The 25,816-nt window shown below is 43.9% G+C and overlaps 1 protein-coding gene and 1 long non-coding RNA gene across 2 annotated transcripts in view; one reads left to right on the top strand and one right to left on the bottom strand.

Moving 5' to 3' along the window:
- Window positions 1-10,537, top strand: part of Fam81a (family with sequence similarity 81 member A) — a 56,966-nt gene extending 46,429 nt beyond the window's left edge. The window contains exons 6-9 of the mRNA XM_076926186.1: window positions 575-681; window positions 3,860-3,995; window positions 6,425-6,611; window positions 8,949-10,537. Coding sequence (XP_076782301.1) covers window positions 575-681; window positions 3,860-3,995; window positions 6,425-6,611; window positions 8,949-9,073 — 555 coding nt within the window. The 3' untranslated portion in view covers window positions 9,074-10,537. The remainder of the gene's footprint in view (window positions 1-574; window positions 682-3,859; window positions 3,996-6,424; window positions 6,612-8,948) is intronic.
- Window positions 10,538-17,817: 7,280 nt separating this feature from the next.
- The window catches only part of LOC143439728 (uncharacterized), a 37,471-nt gene continuing 29,472 nt past the window's right edge, over window positions 17,818-25,816 (bottom strand). The window contains exons 4-5 of the long non-coding RNA XR_013107781.1: window positions 23,412-23,526; window positions 17,818-18,382 (exon numbers count right to left, since the gene is read on the bottom strand). This is a non-coding gene — a long non-coding RNA (uncharacterized LOC143439728). The remainder of the gene's footprint in view (window positions 18,383-23,411; window positions 23,527-25,816) is intronic.

Below are 25,816 nucleotides of genomic sequence, written 5' to 3'. Positions count from 1 at the left end.
CTCTGGCCTTCATATGCACCTGTGTGCACATGCACCTGCACACACACACAAACAGTCACACACAGAGACACACCCACATACAGAGAGACACAGACACACACAGAGATACAAACATTCACACACACACAGAGTCACAGACACTCACACACAGAGACATACATAAATGCAGACACACACACACACACAGAGACAGAGACACAGATATTCACACACAGAGACACATACACAGACACACTCTCACACAGAGAGACACATACATAAATGCAGACACACACTCTCAAAGACACACACAGACAGAGATACAGACATTCACACACAGAGACACAGACACTCACACACACAGAGAGACATACATAAATGCAGACACACACACTCAGACAGACAGACAGACACACACACACACACACACACACACACACACACACACACACACGGAAAGAGGAAAGGAACTCCCAAATGGACGTAGTAAAGTGACTCTTAATGAGACTAACCAGCACTGAGCATATGAAATGTTTTCTGAGACAGCCCATGAAGACATAGTGTGAGACCTTAATAATTCAATCTTCTTTTCCAGATTTCTCAGCTTTTGAACAGAGTAGACTTGTCCATCTCAGAGCAGAGCACTAAACTGAAGATGTCCCACAGAGACAGCAACCACCAGCTCCAGCTCCTGGACACTAAGTAAGCCACCAGTTTGTAAAGGGTTTTGTCACGTTCTTTCTGAGTTCATGAGATTCACATTTTCTTCCTCTTGCTTTTATTTAAAAATATGGCTAAACGTTGCCTGTTTTAAATATTTATTTTTACTTATGTCTGTGTAAATATGTGCACATGAATGCAGTGCCTACAGAGGCCAGAAGAGGGCGTTGGAGCCCCTGGAGCTGGAATTGAGGTGGTTGTGAACAGCCAGACAGGGGTTCTGGGACCTGAGCACATGACCTCTGGAAGAGCAGCAAGCACTCTTAACTGAGTCTTAGCTGAGCCATCTCCTCTGCCCACCTCTCCAGTTTTATTTATCACACAGAGTGAAAATATTAACAAAAGCTAAAGAAAATGGTTTCCTTCATAATGATTGCTTCTAGGTTGGAATGATAGCCCGTCTTTTCATTCAATGTGTGTTTGGTTCATTTGTTGTATTTTGGTGTGTATATGCGTATGTGCACATGTGTAAATGTGCAGGGGTGAGTTGAATGTGCCCATGAGTGCATGGGTGTGTGGGGGTGAGGATCAACATTGTGCGGCTTCCTCTACCTCTCCTCACCTTATTTTTATTTTATTTTATTTTTGAGCCAGGGTCTCTCACTGATTCTGTTAGATTAGCTGGCCAATAAATCTGTCTTTCCATCTCTCCAGTGCTGGGATTATAGATGCAAGCCATCTTGCCTTGCTTTTTACATGGGTTCTGGGCATCCAAACTCAGGTTCTCATGTTTGGGCAGCAAGCACTTTATCCACTGAGTCATCTTCCTGGCTGCTCGTGTGTGTTTGTGGAGCACTTGCCTAAAGACTCTGGATCTAGTAATGAAGAAAAAAACAAAACAAAACAGACCTTGTTCTTAGTCTTGAAGAGTCCACAGTTTACAGAGCTGATAGCCAAGCGTTAGATAAGGTCTTAGGCAGAGTGTTCTCTGTTATTTATTATTAATAGTGCTTCAAGGAATATACCTATCCTTTGTGGTTATGTTAGGTTAAATAATGGCTCCCCAAAATTCTCCATGTGAATATGTGTAACTTTTAGAGATAAAATAAACTTGGCAAGTGTGTTTCTGTGTCTTGAACTGGGAATATAGTTCAGGAGCAAAGTGTTTGGCTAGCATGACTGAGGTCATAGGTTCAATCCCTAGTATAAGAAAATGAAAGCCTTTTAAAAGCTCTTTCTATATGTACATGTGTGTGCACACACAGAGATGTGCACACCATGGCAGGCATGTTAAAGTCAGACTGTACCCTTGGGTGTTAGCTCTTACCTCCCACTTTGTTTGAGAGAGGGTCTTTGGTCATTCACCACCGTGTACTCCAGGCTAGATGGCCGGAGAGCTTCCGGGGTTTCCTGTCTGCTTCCCCTCTTATCACAGGAGTGCTGGGATTATAAACCACCTCTGGCTTTACATGGGTTCTGAGGATTTGAACTCAGGTCCTCATGCGTGCACAGCAAAGTTTTTACCCACTGAGCCCTTTGCCCAGCTCCCTAAAGAAGGTTTTTAAATGGGTGGGTCATTGAAGCAAGCCTGACATAATCACTAGAGTCCTGTGAGAGGAAGGCACAGAATAGCATTCTGGCTATGTTTACTTTGTGATGTGTGGGTGTGGCTGGGCTGCACTTGAGTCTTCTAAGTCCTGGTGGTAGCCAGTGTCTCGAGCTGTATTAGTTTGCCTACCACATGTTGCCTATGTTGTCTGGTCAGTGTTCCTGGACAGACAGGGCAGCTCTGATGACTCGGTGTGGAGCCTCTACAGCTCCAGTCCTTGCTTTTCCCCAGCTTCCACAGAGGGAAAATCCAGGGCAACAGCTGTGTTTTGAAGGATGTAACCAGAACCATGTAGCTCTCTCCTTCATGTTCTGCCAATCACCTGACTTATTGATGCACTGCACTGTAATTGCATTTCTCATTGTTGTGCCCCGACAAAGGCAACTCAAGTAATGAAGATGACAGTTTGGCTCACAGTTTGAGGGAATACCATCCACCATGGTGATGAACATGAGGTAGCAGGATCACAGGATGGCTACTCACATTGCATCTATAGTCAGAGGTTGAAAAGATGAATGTTGGTACTCAGTCTGCTTCTTCCTCTTTTTTTTTTTTTTTTAATTCATGGGACCCCAGTCCATGAGAGTATGTCTTCCCTCTTCATTTCCTCTGAAAACACCCTCACATAATGCTCCAAGGTGTGTCTCCCAGATGACACAGAAGATTAACCATTATATATACCTAGCTGCAAGGGAAGCTAGTAAATGTGGTCTCTAGATAGGCAGCCATGTACTCCAGTGACATGTGAAGACTTTTTATGTAAGAAAACAAAAAATAGACATTTTAGTGACTCTAATAGGTGTTCCTTTTATTATTTAAATCATACTTCTATATCTATTATACCTCTATACATATCTATATATCTATATTCTATAGTTTCATTACATAATATAAATAATATAAATATAAAATAATGTATATATAAATAAGAAGGTGATTAAGGAAAGCAGCATTCATTGATAGTTATTTTAAGGATCCTTGAGGGGAGGAGACTAGAGGAGTGGATTATTATAAGGGTACTTTCTTTTGAGACAAAGTCTCAAGTAGATCAAGCTACTCTGAATTCACTATGACCTTTAACTTTGGATCCTCCTGGCTCTGCCTTCCAAGTGTTGGCTGGGATTGCAGGCCCACTCTGTTATGCCTGGTTTATTTCCTACTGGATTAGATTAGGCTATGTTCATATGGAGAAAGAAAATAGAAAACAAGAGAAAGAAAGAAAGCCAGCCTCTAGTCCTGGGAGATACAAGAGGCAAGGAAGAAGAGTATATGAAAGGAGATGATTCTGAAAAGATGAAGCATGATATGTCCTCTGAGCTAGGAGTACCATGGACACTTAGAACTGCAAAGATTATCCCCTGGCATCTGCTGTGTCACCTCAGTACCTGCTTTGCTGGTCCCTATGGCTAGGAGCGGCGTTAGGTGCTTTTCCGTTGCGTGCTTTCATCCTGCACCAACTTCATGTTAAATGAGATCCTAAGAGAAGGTAAGTATTCCACTCCCATTGAATTGATATTGTTTAAGGTTACTTAAAACTGTTTCATATTCAACTTGTTTGCACACCTCTTCTTTTCTTTCTTTTTTTTTTTTTTTTTTTTTTTAATGTTTTAGATTTAAAGGTACAGTCGAGGAGCTGAGCAACCAGATTTTATCTGCGCGGAGTTGGCTGCAACAGGAACAGGAACGGATAGAGAAAGAACTTTTACAGAAAATCGAACATCTTTCCTTGATTGTTAAGGAAAACAGTGTAGGTGTTGATGTTTTTCAATAACAGGGATTCAGTGGCGGCCTGCAATGTCTGACCAACACCTAGGGACCAACACTCATTTGTTTGGTACCTCCCGAAGCCGTTCGGTTATTCCTGCCTTTGAGTAATTTCCACGTTTCTTCCCATTTCCCTCTTCTCTTTTCCGTCTTCTTCCTTTCCTGTGTCCCCCTTCTCTTTCTCTTCTTTCCTTTGTTCTGGGCATCAAACCCAGGTTCTCATACCTGTTCTCTTAGTTTCTTTTCTTGTTGCTATGAGAAAATACTCTCATAAAAGCAACTTAAGGGGCTGGAGAGATGGCTCAGCAGTTAAGAGCACTGATTGCTCTTCCAGAGGTTCTGAGTTCAATACCCAGCAACCACATGGTGGCTCACAACCATCAGTAATGGGATCTTATGTGTCTGAAGGCAGCTACAGTATACTTATATGCATAAGATAAATAAATAAATCTTTTTTTAAAAAAAGCAACTTAAGGAAGAAAAAGTTTCCCGTGGCTCATTGTTGAAAGGCGCACGTCATTATGGTGGGAGTAAGGCAGCAGCAGTGTAACACAGCTGGCCATGCTGTATCCATGAGCAGAGAGGGATGAATACAGACCACAGTGCTCAGTTCTCTTCCCCACTTACACAGTGTAGGATCCCAGCCAGGGAATGATGCCGCCCACAGTGGTTGGGTCTGTCCACCTTAAGCAAATAAAAATAATTCCCCACAGTCATGTCCAGAGGCCTGGCTCCCTGCTGATCCTAAATTCTGTTACAATTAACACTAACCATCATATCTGCTAATTTTGAACTTTGCCACCCAGCCATCCCCATGCACCCCTGCCGTTCCTTGTTCTTCCTATTCTTAATAAAGACAGGAGGTGCTTTGTTTTATATTGGTTAACAAAAGACAAACTAAAAATTTCAGTTAACGCTTTAAGGCACAAACCTTAACGATCCCGATTGTCTATGACACATTTCTAAATAAACCTACAATTACTTACTTGATCCTGTTTTTCTGTTCTTATTTTTAATGATTTATTTATTTTTATTTCATATGCATTGCTGTTTTGTCTGCCTGTATGTCTTTTGTGTGAGGCTGTTGGGTGTGATGCCCCTGTGGAACTGGAGTTACAGGCAGTTGTGGGCTGCCATGTGGGTGTTGGGAATTGAATCCAGGTCTTGTGGTAGGTCTTAACTGTTGAGCCATGTGTCCCCTTTTCTGTTTGTTTTTAATGTTATGATCTAGTGTTTGCTTTCACCAGTGTTGAGTGGCTCTCTGTCCCTCCCTCCCCCCAGGTCCTTTCCAATGCACTGTAACAAGAGTGTGCCTTCCTGCCAGGGCATCAGAGCAGAATCTGCCATTTCCTTTTCTGTCTACTTCTGCTTCCACTCGCTCCCTCAAAGAGCTAATTTTTGCAGAACTACCAAAAAAAAAAAAAATCTTCTTCAAAAAGCCTTGCATTGATCACACTTTAAACCAGCAGGCTTGGAAGCCAGTGCTAGGTAGGCAAATTGTGTTGGGTTCTCTTTCTTGTCTGGCTTCGGCTTCCTCCCATGGGGCTTTGACTGAGCAGAAGTGGCTGGTGTGGTTTGCCTGACTGCTAGGTCCTGATGCTGAGCCATTTGTTGAGTCGCAGGCTCTGTATCAATGCCATCACAGGATCATGTTGCAAAATCACACCTGATGAAAGGCTTGATGCTCATAGTTTTGGCCTCTAAAGCCTGTGGATGCAGAGTTTCACAAAGCATAGGCATAGTGGACCACACTACTTTGAATACTGCCCACCCCCAGTTGTATTCTTTGCTGTGCCTTGACACACCCTGACATGTTTGTGGAGTTCTGAGTCTGTGACTGACCATTTGGTTTTCATATTGACTTACGCCAACAGTAAACTCCATCGTAATGGTGGCTCCTCTAAGATGGAAGCTTCCTTCTCTCTCACGGAAACATATCCAGGTGTGCATTCTTGGGACCCAGATGAGTTGAGAACTTGTCAGTCTTCAGTAACTTGAAATCCTTTTAGGTTAGATTTCTGCCCACCTCAGAGAGTAGCACTTGTCGCCATGATTCAAGATGGTTGTGCTCCAGCCATTGGCTGGATGGTAGAAAGAGAAGGGAAGGGGAAAGAATTAAGGACATATAGCAAGTGTCCTTTAACTTTTTCTGAAAGCAGTTATATACACTTGTTCTTACACTTCATTGGCTAAATTACATTCCCACACCACACTCAGGAGACAGAATAAAATGTAGTTTTTTTTTTTTTTTTTACTCTTGGGTGACCTTTGAGAATGGATACAGAATGGACAAGAAGCCACTGTGATTGTGATTCTGGTCCCTGCAGAGGGTTAAGTACTATGGCTGATATGAGACAAGGTGCACACTCTTCTTTTGCAATAATCAAGTGTGATTCTTCTCCTGGACCCCAGGGAGCCAGTGACATGGAGAAGAAGCTCAGGCAGATGTCGGCCAGGCTCGACAAAATCGAAGAGAGTCAGAAGAGGAACGTGGAAGGGCAGAGAAAGCCTGAGGAGGAGAAGGTGCATGGGCGGATCAACAAACTGGAGTTACAGATGACCGAGGACATGAAGGAGATGAAAGCGGAGGTTAACGCTGGTAGGCCAGACCCCACAGTGCATGTGGCTTGCTTATCTAAAAAGCTATTCACTCACTGAGATCTCCTCTCAAACTGAGTCTGAGCTGGCTCAAAAAAAAAAAAAAAAAAAAAAAAAAAAAGTCAGCAAACTGTTCTTAGTTGCTTTTCTAAGTAGCTGTGCAGTATTTTAACAAATTTATTTATTTATTTACTTATTGCAGTGGTGGGAATTGAACTCAGGACCTCACAGTTGCTAGGCAAGCATGCTACCAGTGAACTATACTCCCAGCCCTAAAGAACCAGTTCAATTGGAAGTCTATGAAGTGCCTCCATGACACACAGCAAACACAATGCCTAACCTGCACATGATTGACATTTTCATTAGTGCTTCCTGCTGATTTCTTTGTGTTCATGGCCAAGATCAATGTACATGTGAGGCGCTTTTGAGAGCTTCTTCTGCACAGCTGGCTGTGTGCACATAGCACATGTGTGTGGAGTCAGTTCTGTGGCTCCCAGGGATGGGACTTAAGCCCTCGGGCTTGGCAGCACGTGTCTTTACTCACTGAGCCATCTTACCAGCCCCAATCAAAACCTTTTTAAAATGAATAATCTTTATACTTTTTCTTAAATTGTCATATAAAATTTTCTGAGGAAAAAAAAAACATTACAAAACCCTTAATTTTAAAAGTCAGTAATAATCCCAGCACTTGGGAGACAGAGGCAGGCGGATTTCTGAGTTCAAGGCCAGCCTGGTCTACAGAGTGAGTTCCAGGACAGCCAGGACTACACAGAGAAACCCTGTCTTGAAACCTCCCCCCCCCCAAAAAAAAAAAAAAGTCAGTAAAAATAAACAGAATAATTTGAAATTCTTCTTTGGTAGAGATGGCTTCTTCTTTTTAAAAAAAACCCTTTTTCATAATCAAAATTTCATTTAAAAGATTTATTCCAGCCCCTTTCCCTTTCCACATGAGGGGTGTGTGTGTGTGTGTGTGTGTGTGTGTGTGTGTGTGCAGGCTTTTGTGAACCACCTTATGTGGGGCTCTGAACTGCAGTCCTCTGTTAGAGCAGTAGAGTGTTCTTAGCCACTGTCCTAGTTAGGGTCACACTGCTGCGATGAAGCACCGAGATCCAAAACAACGTGGGGAGGGGAGAGTGTCTTTGGCCCACGTGCCCACATCACAGTTCATTACAGAAGGAAGTCAGGGAACAAACTCAAGCAAAGCCTGATTTTATACAGGCATTTTCTGAGGTTCCCTCCTCTCTGCTGACTCTAGCTTATGTCGAGTTGACACAAAATTAGCCAGCACAACCACTGACACATCTCTCTGGTCCTCAGTTGTTTTGGTTTTTTTTGTTTTTTTTTTTTTTTAATATTTGTATATTTAAGGTTTGTTTTTTTTTTTGATGTATGTAACTAAATGGTTACTATGTTCATGCAAATTAACATGGGGGTGCATGTATGTTTGTGTATGTTGTGTGTGTTATATATGTGTTTGCGCTTGTGTGTGTGTACCTATGTATGTGTGTATGTGTATGGTATATGAATGTTCATGTGTATCTTGAGTCAACTCTTTCATTTAAGACCCAAAGACAATATATTAGAATTTCCCCCACCATATGTATTAGATCTCATTCTATGTATTTTGCTGTTTTTGGTTTTTTGTTGTTGTTGTTTTGTTTTTTTGTTTTGTTTTGTTTTGTTTTGTTTTGTTTTTTTTTTGTCTTGTTTTGTTTTTCAAGACAAGGTTTCTTTGTGAAATGACCCTGGCTGTCCTGGAACTCACTCTACAGACATTACATTTCAATTCATAACAGTAGCAAAATTACAGTTATAAAGTAGCAACAAAATAATTATATGGTTGGGGGTCACCAACCACATTAGGAAGAATTGTATTAAAGGGTCACAGCATTAGGAAGGTTGAGAACCACAGTCATAGAAGCAGGAGGTCTAAGTGTCCGGTACTCTCTTGACCCCAGAAACCCCTGAACCTGGTATATTGGACTACAGGGCAGTGTTTTGCAGAAAGTTCCTCAGTTGGGGTTTGATTATTTCCTTATGATATAACCTAGAACAGAGATGCTCTCGCCTCTGGTCAGCAGGTACATGGTGTGATTTCTCCTGGTGATGGCGGTGTGAGCTTTGGTCACTTGGCTAGAGCTGCATCTACTGTTTCTCTCGACTACAATAGACACCTTTGTAATTGAAAAAAAAAAAGCAGTTTTCAGGGAGGCCCCCATCCAGCATTGGTCCCCGGAGAATTCAGCATTTGTCAGAACCAACCACAACAGTTGCTGTAGAAGCCGGCAAGACACTGCTCCTTAGCTGTTAACCCCTGTGACATTTGCCTCTTCCTCAGGGTTTACAGCCATCTACGAAAGCATAGGATCCCTCAGACAAGTCCTGGAGGCCAAGATGAAGCTGGACAGGGATCAGCTGCAGAAACAGATCCAGCAGATGCAGAAGCCAGAAACTTCCATGTGAAGAGGGCTGGGCCGAGGACCTGACAGGGGACAGCCTGTGGGCGAAGAGCCAGACAGCTCTGCAGCCAGATCGAGGCTGTGTTCTGGAGCCCATCCAGGGTGTGCATGTGCCAAGAAATGTGCCCTCTCTCATGGGTCTAAGCAGTTACCTTCAGTCTTGAAAACACCCTTTATTTAAAATCTTAAATACAATTTTTACAAAGTTATTTCCCTAAGTGCAGTTGAGCCTTACTCCCTTAGATTTTGAAAGGCTTTTATGGATGAAAAGATTTATTTTCAATGCTTGATGCTCTAGCCAAGACTACTATTTTGAAAAAACAAAACAAAACAAAACAAAACCCTGCCATGGTAAGTTTTTTTTTTTCTTCTTATTTTATTAAGAAGTGAATGAGTTGCTACAGGTATGTTTCGCCCCTCACCCTACATTAAGAGAATGCCCTGGTAGATAGTGTTCAGTTTTAAGTCCACATCTGGATTGTACTATTGTTGTCTATGCGTTGGTTTTTTTTTTTTTTTTTTTTATGTTGGGTTACTTTTTGTAAATCACCTGTCTTTTGTAGAGAAGAGGTTTAACCCTGGGAGAAAAAAAAAACAAAAACCCTGCCATTTATATAATGAAAATAGTTTTTTAAAATTGATAAATGCCATACAGATTACAAATTAAGTGGAAACTTGCAACATTTATCCAGATCCTACAAGGCACAATATTTATATCCACCTAGAGGTACGGGCTTTTACTATTTAAAGCTATTTTTGAAACCACTCACAGCCTGTGTAGTGATAGCCATATATTTAATAATGGGATGGTGGCTCAGCAGTCTGTTTATTGCACAGTTAATTGTTCATCAATTGTAATGAATGTGAGAATTTTTCAGACTTTATGACTTACTTAAATGTTCCCTAAATAGGCACTAAGTGCTAGGGTTTATAGATCTTCGTTGTAACTGTATATCTGTGCCTTGGTTTCTATCATGTCTCTGTACTGTCCTTTGTAAAAAAAAAGAAATTTAGACAAAATAGACAGTGTGGTAAACACATCAGGGTTGTGATGTAAAACTGGGATCCTATGTATTTTTTAAGCATCCTGACGATTTCATCGTCATCATGATGGGCCGAATTCAGCATCCTTCATGGGATAGCTACACACAGCTTTGTATGGACAGTCAAAGCCAGACTATGTTTGTAATACCTCGACAAGACAGTGTCCAGGCACCTTTGCAGGTGTTTTATTTTCAGTCGTCACGTTTGAGTCATTGAAGACTTGATCCCATGTGTTTGCACGCCTGTGTGTGCGTGCCATACCAACAGAAGGCACTCTGTGTTAAAGTGAGGGTACCCCGGGAGAAAGAGCGGGAGCACTTAAAAGTTCCAAGAACAACATCCCGTCCTTTCCTCTCTCATCTGCAAGGACTCAGGAATATCAAAAGCATTTTCTATTTCTAGAATAAACTACAATGAGATTCTACCTGGCGCTTACTGTTGACCCATGTAAGACACGCTGCTAAAGTACCTAATAGTCTACTCTTGGGAGCTTGAAAACTTTGATTTTAGTTTGGATGCATGAGAGGTTATCAGAGGAACATGTATCCATCCTGCATTTCTTCATCTCCCTACACATCTTTTCATCCCCAGATAGGAAGATTTGCCCTCCTAGGAGAAGTCAATGATGCTCTGTGACCAGACAGTGTGACTTCTTTTGTTCCTGTGTGCTAGGCTAGCCTTGTTTTATCGAGTGATTAAGCACAAGCCTCAGGACAGGGCCACGCCCCCTCAGTGTCTCTCTCTCCCCTGGGGACTCTAAGGGGGACCGGTGAGCACAGAGGACACTTGGGAAGAGGGGACAGGGGACACCTGCTGACCCTGGCCTAGCAGGTGATGAAAGCAGGTGACACAGCTGCTGGTGATATCGCCAGGTATTCAAGATGTTGCCTACCCATGTGATGAGAAACTGTGGCAGGGACCCTCCACTTTAGCTGCTTGGGGTCACTTGGGGAGTTTAAAGAACAACCTCCTGACCATTTAAGTCAGAGCATCTGGGAGGCAGTCACCAGCACCTACCAGTATGTGTCACACCCCTAATACCCCCCTCCTCAGCAATTCTATGGTGCTGGGAGGCCAGCCATCCAGCGGAGACAATGGAGTACTCTTCTCGCCAAAGTTTGAAGGAGAATCAGCTGCCCTGTCTTTTCCTTTACCAGAGATTTGCAATAAAAAGAATAAAATTTCCAAATAAGTGTGGCATGGGACTTTTAAATGGAAAGAATCTGTTAGTGTGGGGAGAAAACCTTGGCAGGCACTGCCTTAGGAAAGGCACTGCTTTGCTTTCCTGATGCTGCCCCTGGAGTCAAGCCAGTGAGAAGTCCCTGGCTGGCTGTGTGCCAAGGACCTTTTTAAGTCTGTGCTGAGACTCTTTAAAAGTAGTTTTTAAAATCCCATTGGGTGCATGCGTGCTCATGTGTGCATGCTTGAGTGTGTGTACTCGTGTGATACATACATGAGCATTGGCTCACGGAGGCCAGAAGAGGGCATCAGATCCTTTGGAGCTAGAGTTACAGATGGTTGTGAACCATGTGACATTCGTGCTAGGATGATCTCACACTCATGATCTCTGGAAGATCAACAAGTGATGCTAACTGCCCACCATCCTTACAGCCTCTCACTGAGATTCTTGTGTGTGCCCACTCATTTGTTTAACAGTACCTAGTTATGTACCATTGTCCCCCATTTTATGGAGTCACATAAAGACGAAGTAACTTACCTCAAATCCTACTGCTCACAAGTAGGAACCCCCATTATAGGAAGCATCCGATTATACATCCTGGCTTTTCTATCTGACAAGCCATCGCCCATAGCCTCTGTCTGACCATCCCGGCTCATTACCTTTGTTTTCTTTAAGACCAAGTCTCACATAGCCTACATTGGCCTTGCCTTCACTATGTAGATGAGAACGACTCTGCATTCCTAATCCTCCTGCCTCTGTTCCTCAAGGGCTGGGATTAGAGGGTGGAGCCACCATGCTCAGACTTGCCTTGTTATTGTTGTCTTAAATGACATTTTTATTTATTGAATTGTGTGTGCACACACAAGTATATGTATGTATGTGTGTGAGAGTGCCACAGTGCACATAGGGAGATCAGAGAAAAACCTGTGGGAGTTGGTTCTCTCCTCCCACTATGGGTTTTGTATACACTGATGACTTGACCACTCCATGGCATGGTTAAAGAGAAGGTTTCTATTGTAGATATGAGAGGGAAGCCAGCCACAGGCATCTGGAAAAATCTAGATCAGAGAGAAGGGAGTGGACTGGACATGGCCAGGGTTGTCTGTGAGAGAGGGGAGACCATCAGAGGTCAGAGAACAGAGAACACAGTGTGAGAGGCAGGAACGGAACACACAGAGAAAAACCATAGCAAGAGTTGCAGAGTTCTAGGGAGAATTGAGTGGCTGGGGGAGGGGAGTTGTGAGCTGGAGAGAGTTAGGGTGGGGGAGGAGGTAAGAAGGGTGAGGAATCCAGCCTGAACTTTGAAATGTATAACAGGGACTTGTGATACAAAAGACCTTGGAAACCAGAATGAGTTTTGCTATGCTAATAGAGTCATATCTCTTATTTATTTATTTATTTATTTATTTATTATAATTTATCTATTTTTACCTGCATTGGTATTTTGCCTTCATGTATGTCTGTGTAAGGGTGTCAGATCTTGGAGTTATAGACTGCTCTGGAAGAGCAGTCAGTGCCCTTAACCGCTGGGCCATCTCTCCAGCTCAGTAGCTATATATCTTTTATGCCAAAGATAAGGGATATAACTCCTTTTGGTAGAACATCGAAGAAAATACTAGGAGGTATAAAGATCTCCCATGTTCATGAGTTGTCAGAATTAAGATAGTGAAAGAAGTCTTATTACAAAAGAACTTGATTCGATGCAATTTCCATCAAAATTCCTATGTCATTCTTCACAAAAGTAGAAAAAGACAAAAATCTACCGGGAAACACAAATGACCCTGAACTGCAGAAGCAACCTTAGACAGCAAGAGCAACACTGTTAAAAAACACCATCACCATAAACAATGTGGCAAGGAAAGGGTTTGTTTCAGTTTCGCAACTTTCAGGTCAGGCTCCATTGCCCAAGGAAATCAGGACAGGAACTGAAGCAGAGACCCCCCCCCCCCCCCCCCCCCAAGGGAGAGGAGCTGCTTACCAGCTTGCTTCCTGTAGTTTGACCAGCTTGTTCTTTTATATGACCTAGGAGCACTGAGGGGGTTGGGGGTTGGGGGCTGGGGGTTTGGGGGAGGTGGGGTGTGTGTGGCTCTGCCCACAGTAAGCTAGACCCTCCCTCATCAAGCATCAATCAAGAAAATGCTGCACAGCCTTGCTCACAAGATAGTGGGATGGAGGCAGTTTTCCAGATGACTTTCTTTCTTCCCACATGAGTCTAGTTTGTGTCAAGTTACCAAAAAACTAACCACCAGTGAGTGTTTGCTATTAAACCGGGTGACCGGGGACGGGAAAGGGTGAAACTGACTCCTGTAAATTGTCCTCTCACAAGTCCACACTTGTGCAATTGCAGGAGTAGCCCCCCACCCCCCAAGAGGAAACATTTTTTTAAAAGGCCAGGTGCATGCGTTTAATCCCAGCACTCAGGAGGCAGAGGTGGGGGATCTCTGTAGCTTGAGACAAATCTGTTCTATGGAGTAAGCTCCAGGCCAGATGGAGTTACATGGTAAGACCTTGTCTAAAAGTAATAAGTAAGTAAATAAATAACAGACAAATAATTGACAGATGATACTGTGTCAAGTTAGATGTACATAAGGGAATCAGTTACTAGCTAGAGTCAGGAGCCTGAAGAATAAGACAATTTTTTTTTCTGTCAACTATTCATTTGACAGGGAGTTAATATTTAGAATATTATGAACTAAAAAATTTAAATGCTCAAAGAACAAATAATCCAATTAATCAAACAAACTCAATAGAATTTTCAAAAGAAGTACAAATAAGTGGCTGATGAAGTCATAAAAAATGTTTCTAGCCACAGTTAGCCACCAGAGAAGTGCAAATCAAATGTGCACTGAGATTCAATATTGCCCCAGTCAGAATCATTGTTGTTAAGAAAACAGCCAAGGAGCAGGAGACAGTGGCTCAGCGGTAGAGTTCTTAACTGCTCATCCAGAGGACCCAAGTTCAATTCCCAGCACCCTCACAAAACACCTCACAACTATCTGTAACTCCACTGCCAGGGGATCCAACACCTCTGGCCTCTGGACATTCATGTGTGCATACATGTCCATGTGTACACATCCACAATTAAAAAGAATAAAAATAAGTTTTAAGAATAGGAAACAATAGGCCAGACATGACACCACAGGCAGGAGAATGGAAATTTCAAGTCTAGCTTGTGCTACAAGGTGAAATTGTCTCAAAAGCCAAAAGGACACCACAGATGCAGCCAAGAACACGGATCAAAGGAGCCACTGTGGCTGAGGGGGTGCTCTCGGCTAAGAGCACTGGCTGTTCTTGCAGAGGAACCAAGTTCGGTTCTCAGCGCCCACATGACAGTCACTCCAATCCTAGGGGATCCAATGCCCTCTTCTGGCCTCTGTGGGTGGGCACTGCACACAGATGATATACAGACATGTATTCAGGCAAAACATGTACACACATAAAAATAATAAATGTTCAAAACTATTTTAAAGGAACACTTACGCTGTTATAGGAAGAGTGTAAACTAGCTCACCTAATCTGGAAATCAACATAAAATTTCATAAAATAACTTCCATATGATTCAGCCATTCTACTTCTGGAAGCCAAATCCACAGAGAAGCCTGCACATCCATACACACTTACTTACGACAGCACTGGACAGAGAGAAGCCTGCACATCCATGCACACTTATGACAGCACTGGACAGAGAAGCCTGCACATCCATGCACACTTACAACAGCACTGGGCACAACAGTTGAGTCTTAGAATCACCTCAGTGCCCATCAGTGGATAAATGAGTGAAGGAAAGGTGGCATAGTCTTACGTCATAATGGAGGGTGGGGGTACCCCATTATAGGGAGATGATGGTGCTGATCACGACAGTCAGGCTCACAAAGGCGAATGTCACCTATTTTCTCTTATTTATAAAATATAGAATTTTTCAAAAGTATTAAAGTGGAAGGAAGACCGTTTGAGGAGAAGAAGGCACCTGTGGGCTGGGTGGGAAAGGAGAGGAGAAAGAGGGGTGGATATAATCAAGTGCATCCTACATACCTGTGAAAACTTGGTGATACAGACCGGATACAAAATAATTATTGAACAGAGTCTGGAGAGGTGGTTCATTGGTTAAAGTGCTAACTTTACAATCAGAAAACCTGAGTTTGGATCACCAGTCCCCATGTGGAAAGCCAGGGTTGGTGACTTGTGCTCGTAACCCCGTCTCTGAGAGGGGAGACAGGCAGATCACAGAGGCTCACAGGCCAACCAGTCTGGCCGAAATTGAGAGACCTTGTTCAGCAGTGACCCTACCACAAAAAATAAGGTGGAGACTGACAGAGGGGTGATCATGCTCTGGCCTTCATATGTACACACATGTGTATATCACACACACACACACACACACACACACATACACACACCTTAAGTAAAGGTCAGGGACTGGAGAGACAGTTCAGCATTAAGAGCACTTGCTGCTCTTCTAGAGGGACCCAGGTTCAATCTCTGCGCTTCTGTGGTGGCTCACAATTGACTGTAACTATTTCCTGTGGCTCCAATGGCCAGCTGAATACACATTTGGTACACAGATATTCCTGCAGACAAAACACTCATACACATTATGTATGTATGTATGTATGTATGTATGTATATACACACACATATATACACACATATGAATATGTATACATATATGTTTAAAGTCTGTCATCTGAGGTCATTCTTCAGACTCTGTTGCAACGGCTTATAAATATTGGATATTTTATTGATTTCTTCTCATTTTAGACACAGTTTAACCCAGTGTTATTCAGCTCGATGCCTATGGCCTCTGGCTCTCCCTCCTTTGCGTTTTGCATTGAGTTCAGGGCCTCTCTCACCGGTACACTAACCCTGACCTGCCCAGCTCTGTGCTAATCTGGGCCTAAATGCAGCAATCAGTAGTTATGGTTAGGTTGTCTTGGGCATAACTGATCAGTTTGGATAGTCGCTGGTTTGTTTTTATTCCTTACACGTCATTCTTTGTTTACTTGATAACTTTGGATTTAGTTTTTCTCGAGACTAGGTTGGGCCACAAAGATCTGAATGAACTGTGTGACCGGTGTGGGATTTAGAGAGAAGTAAGGGTGTTTGCTGCCCCCACGCGGCAAGATGGGAACTGCTAAGGAATCTGCACTCGGAGAGCCCAGAAGTAAAGCATCCACTGATTCCTGCCTCAAGAAGGGGCCTGGGAGAATCACTGGGCTCAACTCTCTCTGGAACGACAAAGTCATGGTCGAGAAGTCAGAAGTGGGCCATGAAGTATGCAGTACAAGAAACTGGCTGTCACTATATCATGGACGGTACCAGCTCTGCAGACTTAGGGTTCTTCCTACAGAGCTGTGAGTCTCACAGGAGGTGCGTGATAAGAGGAAAAAAAAAAAACCTAGCGAATACCAGGCCAGGCCGGAGGTGGTAAGTTTTCTGGTAGAAAACAAAGGTGTGTGTGTGTGTGTGTGTGTGTGTAAGTCATAAGACGAGAAGCAGGAGAGCACAGCAAGGCAGGGCTAAGGGGGCCCTTCCTGCACAAACTCTCCCACCTGAGTTTCATACCTGGAACCCAAGTAAAAGGCAGAAGGTGAGAACTGACTCCAACACAGTGTGGCATACACACAACAGGAATGAATAAATAAATAAATAACAAATAAATAGATTAAAAAACTAGAAAGGAGATCAGGAGACATAGGAAGAGAGAGCCTTTAAGATGTAAGTGGGGGAGGGGCGGTAATGGACCGTGTGTGACAGGAACATTTGGAGCCGGGAGAGAATCAGCTAGAGGCAGATGAGGATCCAGGGAGAGGCTGGGGGAGGCAAACGAATTTGATGATAATGGATTGTATTGACACAGATGTATGAAAATGTCACAATGAAATCCACTTCTTTGCTTGCCAACTAAAAATATGAATTAAACTGCATTAGTTACTTTGTTCGTGACACTGACAAAATACTTAACAGAAGCGACTTAAGATGGGAAGGTTAACTTGGTTTCTCAGTTCAAGCACAGTCAGCCCCTAAAGGTGCACGGTATCGAGGTGGCTGATGCTGGAGGCTGCTGGTCACACTGTGTCTGCAGTCAGGAGACAGCAGGGATGAACATTGGTGCTCAGTTTGTTTTCTGCTTTTTATTCAGTTCCTGCCCCTAGCCCATGGATCTGTGCCAGCCAAGCTTAGGGTGTCTCTTCCCACCTCAATTTACTTAATCTACAGAATTCCTTACAAACAGCACCAGAGGCTTGCAGTCTAGCAGATTGTAAATTTACCTAATTGACTGTCAATATTAACCATCACAAGCAGGAAGGGAGGGTGGGAGGGAAGGAGAGAAAGAGGAAGAAAAAGGAGAAGTCACATACAACCACCACCACCCCCCCCCCCCCCCCCCCCCCGAGAGAAGATGAGGAGAGAGCTGTGTTGGTGCCAGCGGGCTCTGCCTTTTCCTTTGCACTATCCAGGCACTGTTACACACCCGGCTGGACTGGAAGGAATGAAGCTTAGCCAGCTGGTGGGTTAGACAGGAATCTCCGTCAGCATGAGTGCAGGAGAAGCAGCTTTCTCTGGAGACAGTTTTTAGTGAAACAGCTCTCTTTTTATTGGGGGTAGCAAGGGCTATATAAACCTTGGAGAGTGAATAGGGGTTTTCGGGGTGAGTGTACTTTATTGGCTGGTGCTGAGGTACTGGGAATGATTTGTTTACATGAAGAGGAATTCCAGACGCTGGTGGACACGTCCTTATGAGGAGAGAGGAAGTGTAACCTGTAATCTGGCCACCAAGGCTACTGATTATCCCAAGGCTGGCGGAGATGGGGGAGGGGTCATGCGTGTGCAGGGACATGCAGGCCTGGAGCAGGGAGGAAACAGTCCTACTCCTTGTCCACCTCAGGATGAGATTTTTGGGAGTTTGGACACATCTCGACTCCACTTTTGCTCTGGACTGGCGCCTCCAGGTTCTACAGCTTGCAGTCCTCATATTTCAGTGTTTAAGAGTGCTTGCTTCTCTTGCCCATATTTGGTTCCCGGCAACTCACAACTGCTTGTAACTCTAAGTTCCAGGGGTCCAATGCCCTCTCTGGCCTCCACAGGTACCTACATACATGTAGTGTTCACAGAAACAAATAGACACACACAAATAATTTTTGTAAGCTGAAAAACAAACAAACACCAAAAGAATATACTGGATCTGGTGAGATGGCTCGGCAAGTAAATGTGCCTGCTGCCAGGCCCGACTTCCTGAGTTTGATCCCCAGGACCCACATGGTAAAAGAAAAGAGCCAGCTCCAGCAAACCACCCTCTGACCTCCACAGAGGAACCATCACGGCACATGCAAGGCCACACACATATACACAAAATAAATAGATAAGTGTAATTCAGAAGACTGGAAAGATGGCTCGGTGGTTGAGAGTACATACTGCTCTTGCAGAGGGCCCAAGTTCGGTTCCCAGCACCTACATTAAGCGTCTCACAAATGCTGTAACTCCAGCTCCAGGAGATCCAGCAGGATCCAGGAAATCCTACCTTCTTCTGGCCATTGTATATGGCATACACTCAGATACATACACACAAGTAAAAATAAAATAAACCAGGTCTGGAGAGATGGCTCCGTGGTTAAGTAGACTTGTTACTCTTGCAGAGAAGTGGGTTCACTACTCACATGGTGGCTCATGATCCCCTGTGACACACGTTCTAGGTGACCCAATGGCCTCTTTTTGCCTCTAAAGGTACTAAACATGCACATGGTGCCCAGACACACATGCAGACAGGACACTCATACAAATAAAATAAAAATGAATATATATTTAAAAATAAAATATATTCATTAAAAAATTAAATGTGATTTTAAAAATAATGGAAAAAAAGACAAAACAAACTAATGATATTTTATTAAATAATCTTTCTGAAGAGTCTGTATTTGGGGGTAAAATTCCAAGAGGAAGGTAAAATATTGGGACTACTGAATGAAGCCCTCCAAACTCCTTCAGAGGGCTTTGGGAGCATTTTATCTGTCTCATATATGATTTGTGTAATGTGAAAGTACTTTTTTTGGTAGGTTCCTGTTGTAGCTGTTTCCAAACCTAGAGAGCATAGATTGATCTGATTTTCTAAGACCCAGGAACCACCTTGCTTCAACTATTTTAAAAATGAATTCCAAGCACTGTTTACCACCAGATGGCAGAATCCGTTAACATTTCAAGAACCAAACGCTGCTCTTCTCCAATTGTCCTAAGGATAATCTGGGTGTGAGACTGTGATTTTACAAACCACTTTCTTTTGTTTGTTTGTTTGGTTGGTTGGTTTTTTTGAGACAAGGTTTCTCTGTGTAGCCCTGGCTGTCTTGAATTCAACTGTAGATGAGGCTGGTCTCAAAGTTACAGAGCTCCACCTGCCTCTGCCTCCCAAGTGCTGGAAAGGAATGCATGAGCCACCACAGACACAAACATTTTGGACCTGAGAGTCTTTCCAACACCACTCACTAGGTTACCATTCATGTTCTCATTTTCAGATGGCGAAACTAAGCTTATTTATTTTTAAAAAGTTTTATTACATTTATTTTTTTGGGGGGGGGAGCAAACGGAGACAAGCAGTGCTTTGTGTAGGGGTCAGAGGACAACTTGTGGGTGTCTGTTCCCTCCTTCAACCATGTGGGTCCATGCGACTGAGCTCAGTCCTTAGATTTGACAGGAAATGGCTTTATGGGCTGAGCCATCTGGATGACTCCAAACTTACTCATTTTAATTGATCGACACCTGTGTGTCAGACACTCAAAAGTACATATCTCATTTCACAACCCAGTGAGTAAAAAAATTATTGTTTCCATTTTACAACAGGAAAAATAATTCTCTATCTTGGTTCAGGGCATTCAACAACAGAAGGGGTGTTAAGCACCCAGCTCTTGGACATCAGGCTTTGTGGTTTCCTACCACAACTTACATTTTAGAAGCTTCTAGGAAGAAAACCCTGTGTTAGAACCTTGCAGTGGGTTGCGATGCTTGAAGGTCTGCATTTCTTAGACTCTGAAAGCTTCAGAAAGCAAGCAGGAGAATGCAGAACATCTCTGTGTGAAATTCATACCTTCTGATACCAGGTGGGCAGGATATACTCGAAGTAGCAGAAGAAAACCACAGAGAGTGGCATGTTGGTGGCTGTGTCTCCTGCCGTTCAGAATAGCTTTCTCTCACCTCTGTGCCCTAAACAGAGGGAGTGAACCTGCATAAGACCTGATGGGGTTATAATATCACTTGCACTTGATGTAACCTCCTTTTGTACTCTTTTCAAAAGGTTCATGGGAAGAGAGACCTTAAAAGGGAGATCTGGTCTACCACAATTTGGGGAGGAAGAGAGATCACCTTATGCTATAGATATTCACAAAACTCTTTTACAGTCCACAATGCAGAATTCCCTGGACAACTTCCTGGCTGGGAGCAGCCCACTGCCATCTAACTTTGGAGTGTCTGCTTTGCTTAGCTTTGCTAAATAAATTTCTTCTTAAATTGAATATATCTTTTTTTTTTTTTCTTTCAGTTTTTCAAGACATGTTTTCTTTGTGTAGTCCTGGCTGTTCTGGAACTTGCTCTGTAGACCAGACTGGACTTGAACTCTGAGACCCACCTGCCTCTGCCTTCTGAGTGCAGGGATTAAAGGCATGTGTGCCACCACCAGCTGAAAAGATCTTTTGACTCAGTTCTCTCCTTCAGGAAGACAGGAAGTAAGTCTTCCAGGTGTGGGTTAATGTGCCTACTGCCAAGCCTGCCCACCTGAGTTTGATTCCCTAGATCTACCTCATAGTGAAAGGAGGGAACAGGGTATTTCAAGCTGTCCTTTGACCTCCGTGTGTGTGAGTAGGCACACAGGCAGAGATGCACACATACACACACACACACACACACACACACACACACACACACACCATGTGATGCTAACAAGTAGCCAGTAGATGGCATGAAATAAATACTTATAGATGTAGAAAAGAAGCTGAGAACTTTCAGAGAGCCCAGCCATGATCTTATGGGCTCTCCATGTGGGTGAGTGGCTTAGACTTGGTTCAGTTAGTGACTGTGGCAAGAAGTGGCCCGAATGGTTTAGGGAACAATAAAGGTCAGAGGGGTAGAAGTCCAGCACTGGGGCAGATAGTGATAGAGCAGGGGGTGGGGGAGGAGGGGCTATGATGACATCAGAGTTAGGGCTAGCAATGTGGAGGGAAGCATTCACTATTTTTGGAGACAACATCTTACTATTTGGCCCAGGCTGGTCACAAACTAAAGATTCTCCTGTCTCAGACTCCTGAGTAAGTACTGGGATTAATGAATCCACTCTCACACAGAGACAGCTAACTAAGGTTCAGCGCCAGCTGCAAGGGTGTCTGTTGCAAACTGCAACTCACACTCACAACACATGTAACAATTTGTTCTTTTGAAACAGTGTCTCACTATGTAGCCCTGGCTGGCTTGGAATTCTCTATGTGACCAAAATGGCCTTGAATTTACAGAGATTCACCTGCCTCTGCCTCGCCACTTCTAGGATTAAAAATGTATGCTGTTAGGTCTCAGGATGAACATTTGTCTAGAAACGAACTCAAGCTTGGCTATAGGATTTCTGGTGGTTAGATAAAAGCCAGCATTCCCCCAAAACTTAGGAAATTGGTTCCCAACTGGAAAAAAAAAGTCATTTTCCTGACTTCTGGCAGAAGGGACATATCAAAGCCCACGCTGGTCTCCAGGATCCTTCAGTATCACAGGTTCTTGTTATACATTCCAAAATCTGTGCTACCCATCTGACCTTCCCTACGCCCAGCTATGCATCCTCTTTAAAAATCCACAATTTGTCCACCTCAGACTTGCTATTCCCACTCAGTTTTTAAAGACATTGTGTGTGTGTGTGTGTGTGTGTGTGTGTGTGTGTGTGTGTGCGCACACACACACACACACATGCTCGCGAGTGCATGCTTGGAAGGTAAAGGACAACTTTCAGGAGTCAGCTCTTTCTTTCCATCATGTGGGTTCCAGGGATCAAGCTCATGTTGTTAGGCTTGTCCCAGGGCACTTTTATCACTGAACCATCACGCCAGCCCAGAATAGCATTTGTAAGCATTGTTCTGTACTGGCAAAATGAGTCCAAAGGGGAGGCAGCTGCCAAGAACAAATGGGCCTTGGAACTGACCAGGAAAGCTCGAGGTAACAGCATGCCTTCTATTGATCTAAGCAGTGCTTTCCAAGGTAAGGCCTGCACACTGAGTCTCTGAAGGAGGGTTCTCAGTCCTGGCTGACTCTGGAATCTCCTGGGGGAAGCTTTCGAGTGGCTCATGCTTCATGCATACCATCTAATGCAATTGAGTTCAGCTGCTGCTGTATTGGGATTGTTTTCTAGTTTCTTACGTGCAGAACTCTGATGTATGGCCAGGTCGAGACCTTCAAGGCATCTCCTGTACGGATGCAGATCCTGTTAAACTGCAAAACTGGATATAGGAGGCCTGCTTCTAACGAGCTCCAGCTGATTCTAATTGGAAGGCCTGACCATTCAGAGGATGGGACTGGGACAGAGCGGCCTCACTCTGGAACCCGTCAGGAACTCAGACTCCCAGTTATAGCCCAGACCTTCAGGGTCCCTAGATGAATGTGAGCAAGAGGCCAGGTGATTTCTGTGCACGGTAGGGTGAGCATTGCTCCGAGATCAGTGGGGGAAGGACGAAGGACTGTACAGGGAGGGGATCAGAAGGGAAGTGTCTGAGCACAGATGGAAGGAACTGGGGATGATCATCTAGGAAGAGGAGAGAAGAAGGGTGGGTAAGCACTCCAGTCCTGGGAAGGGTGCTGAGAGACAGGGAAGGAAGTAGTCTGTGTTCTCAAAATGAGTTAGTCAGGTCTCTGTAGCTGTGACTTGAGAGAAAAGCAGAAGAGAAAGGATCCTTTTGGGGCATGGCTTCAGCCCATGGTCACAGGGGAGGCTGAACATCTTGGTGGAATGTGTGGCAGAGGAAAGCTACCCTCACCACACCCCTAGTGACCTATCTTCTTTTCACCAGGTCCCACTCCTTAAAGGTTCCACCACCTCCAGACTGTACTATCAGCCGGGTACCAAGCCTTCAACACCCGAGCCCTCGGAAGCCATTTCAGAACCAACCTTGGGCTGGAAACACAAGAGGACCCTCTCAACGCCGTTATCCGTGGTGCTGAGTCTCCCTGGCTGTTTTGGTTTGGCTTCTTACTGCTCTGATGCACTCCATGACCAAAAGCAACTTGGGGAGGAAATTATTATTATTATTATTATTATTATTATTATTATTATTATTATTTTGGTGCACATGGCCTAATCACAGTCCATTACTGAGTGAAGTTAGGGCAGGAATTCAAACAGAAACCAAGAGGCAGGAACTGAAGCAAATGCCACACAGAGATGCTGGGTACTGGTTTGCTCCCCATGGCTGGCTCAGCCTACCTTATTATTCAACCCAGGACTACGTGCTCAGAGATGGCACTGCCCACAGTGAGCAGCTGGGCCCTCCCCGATCGAGTATTAATCAAGAAAATGCCCCACAGTTTTGCCTACAAGCCAAACTGATAGGGAATTTTTCTCAATTGAGACTGTTGTTCAACTGACTAGTTTGTATCAAGTTGACAAAAAAACTAACCAGCACACCACACCAGGGCTCTGGGGAGCCCTATTCAACAACACACTTTTCAATTCAGAAACTACAGAGAAGTGAATTGTGGCAAGGACCCACAAACCTCCACATATTCTCCATGTTCTGAAGCCCTGAGACTATACAGCTGACGTGCAGGAGGCTGGAGTTCTGGGACCTCTGGTGTGGTGTCACTTTTCTCATGGCTGAGACAAAATACTTGAAAGGAGAAGCTTAAGGGAGGAAGGAGCAGGAGGGAGCTGGCCACATTGCATATCCAGTCAGACAGCATGGAGCTGTGAATGCTCGCTGGTGTTGGGCTCATTTCTCCCATTTTGCCCAGTCTTGGGTCCTACCCTGGGGAGTGGTGCTACCTGTCTATTTCCATTAATCCAACCTAGAAACTACCTCCAACCTAGAAACTACCTCACGAACTTGCCTAGAGATGTTTCCTTGGTGATTTCAAATTCCATCAAGCTGTGAAAGATGAACCCTCTCGTGATCAGGGCTTCAGTGGAGCTGAGGTGAGTCACATCTGAATGGAGATCTGGGCTCAGGAAGAGGACTGATAGTGAAGAAAATCAAGTTCAGTACATGGAGGACAGCTAACTACCTCACACAAACGTGTGTGTGAGGAGACTTCAGATAGCCCCAAATCTAGCAGAGGTTGCCCTGAAGGCCATTTATCCATGAGATATGAGGTAACAGTGGTGTGTGAGCTAATCTGTGGGCTGTGGACTTTAGGTACACTTCAGATATCCTGCATATCAGATATTTACATTATGATTCATAACAGCAGCAAAATTACATAGTTATTAAGTAACAATGAATTATTCTGTGGTGGGGTCACCACAACATGAGAAATTGTTTTAAAGGTTCCCTGCATTAGGAAGGCCACAGAGACCATGGAGACCACAGGAACTGTTGACTAGTGGACTCTGTCATTTTAAAAATAATATATAACTGGTAGATTATTGTTTACTCTTTCTCAGACGTCTGACTACATTGACAGCTAAGCTTTCTCAGATATTATCTGTTACCTCATTACCTAAACTCAGTTGCCATCAATTAAATGCTTCATATTTCCTCTTCTTGCTATCCCACTGTCCTAAATTATCTGAGTTCCTATAAACTTGCCTAACCCTAATAAAACATTCCACTATATGATCCAGCAAAGGTTCATCTTGAAGACTGCTCGTGTTGTTAACTCATGCTGTTATCTCTTTTGCAAACTTATAAGCCACAGGAAACTCACTCAGATCTACCTTTCATGGACCAAACAGACTCCACCCAGATAAGTACATCTGCCTAAAGTTCCCTCTTATTACCTACTCCAGAGGTAAAGGATTCCTCTGGGTTTCAAACGTACATCTTTTCTTTCTCCCAAACGTACTTAATCTTATTCCCTACATCTTGTCAAGTCCAGGCACATCCAGAACAGCTCCAGAGAAGCAACCTCCAGATGCTCCATCTCCTGTCACACACACAGCTGCTTCTACTGGGCCTGTTCCTTCTGATCTGTCCTCAGATGGCTCCATAGACCCTGGACAGCAGGAAACAGCCAACTCTCCTAAGACTGGACAAACATCCCCCATACCCGTTCTTCTGGGTTCCCTAGAGACACACCAGCCCCGATGCCAGTAGGAGGAAGTTAGATATCATGATGACCCTATTCCTGCTTCGCCACCACCTCTTTCTAATTTTTTCTTTTTTAATTAAACCAAAATGGGAGAATGTTAGCATTCTGTCTAAACTCCACCCCTACAGTTACATGGCAACAGCCAGGTAGGCCTGGCCCAACATTAAAGGGGCTGCTTGCCCCCTCCTCTCTCTCTTGCGCTCTTGATCCCTTTGTCCCCCTCACCCCTTTCCCCTTCCCTTCCCCCTCTCTCCACGTGGTCATGGC

This window comes from Arvicanthis niloticus, chromosome 27 (assembly GCF_011762505.2).
Source record: "Arvicanthis niloticus isolate mArvNil1 chromosome 27, mArvNil1.pat.X, whole genome shotgun sequence".
Classification (NCBI taxonomy): Eukaryota; Metazoa; Chordata; class Mammalia; order Rodentia; family Muridae; genus Arvicanthis; species Arvicanthis niloticus.
The sequence above is the reverse complement of the archived record's forward strand: the minus strand, read 5'-3'. Positions and strand labels throughout refer to the sequence as shown.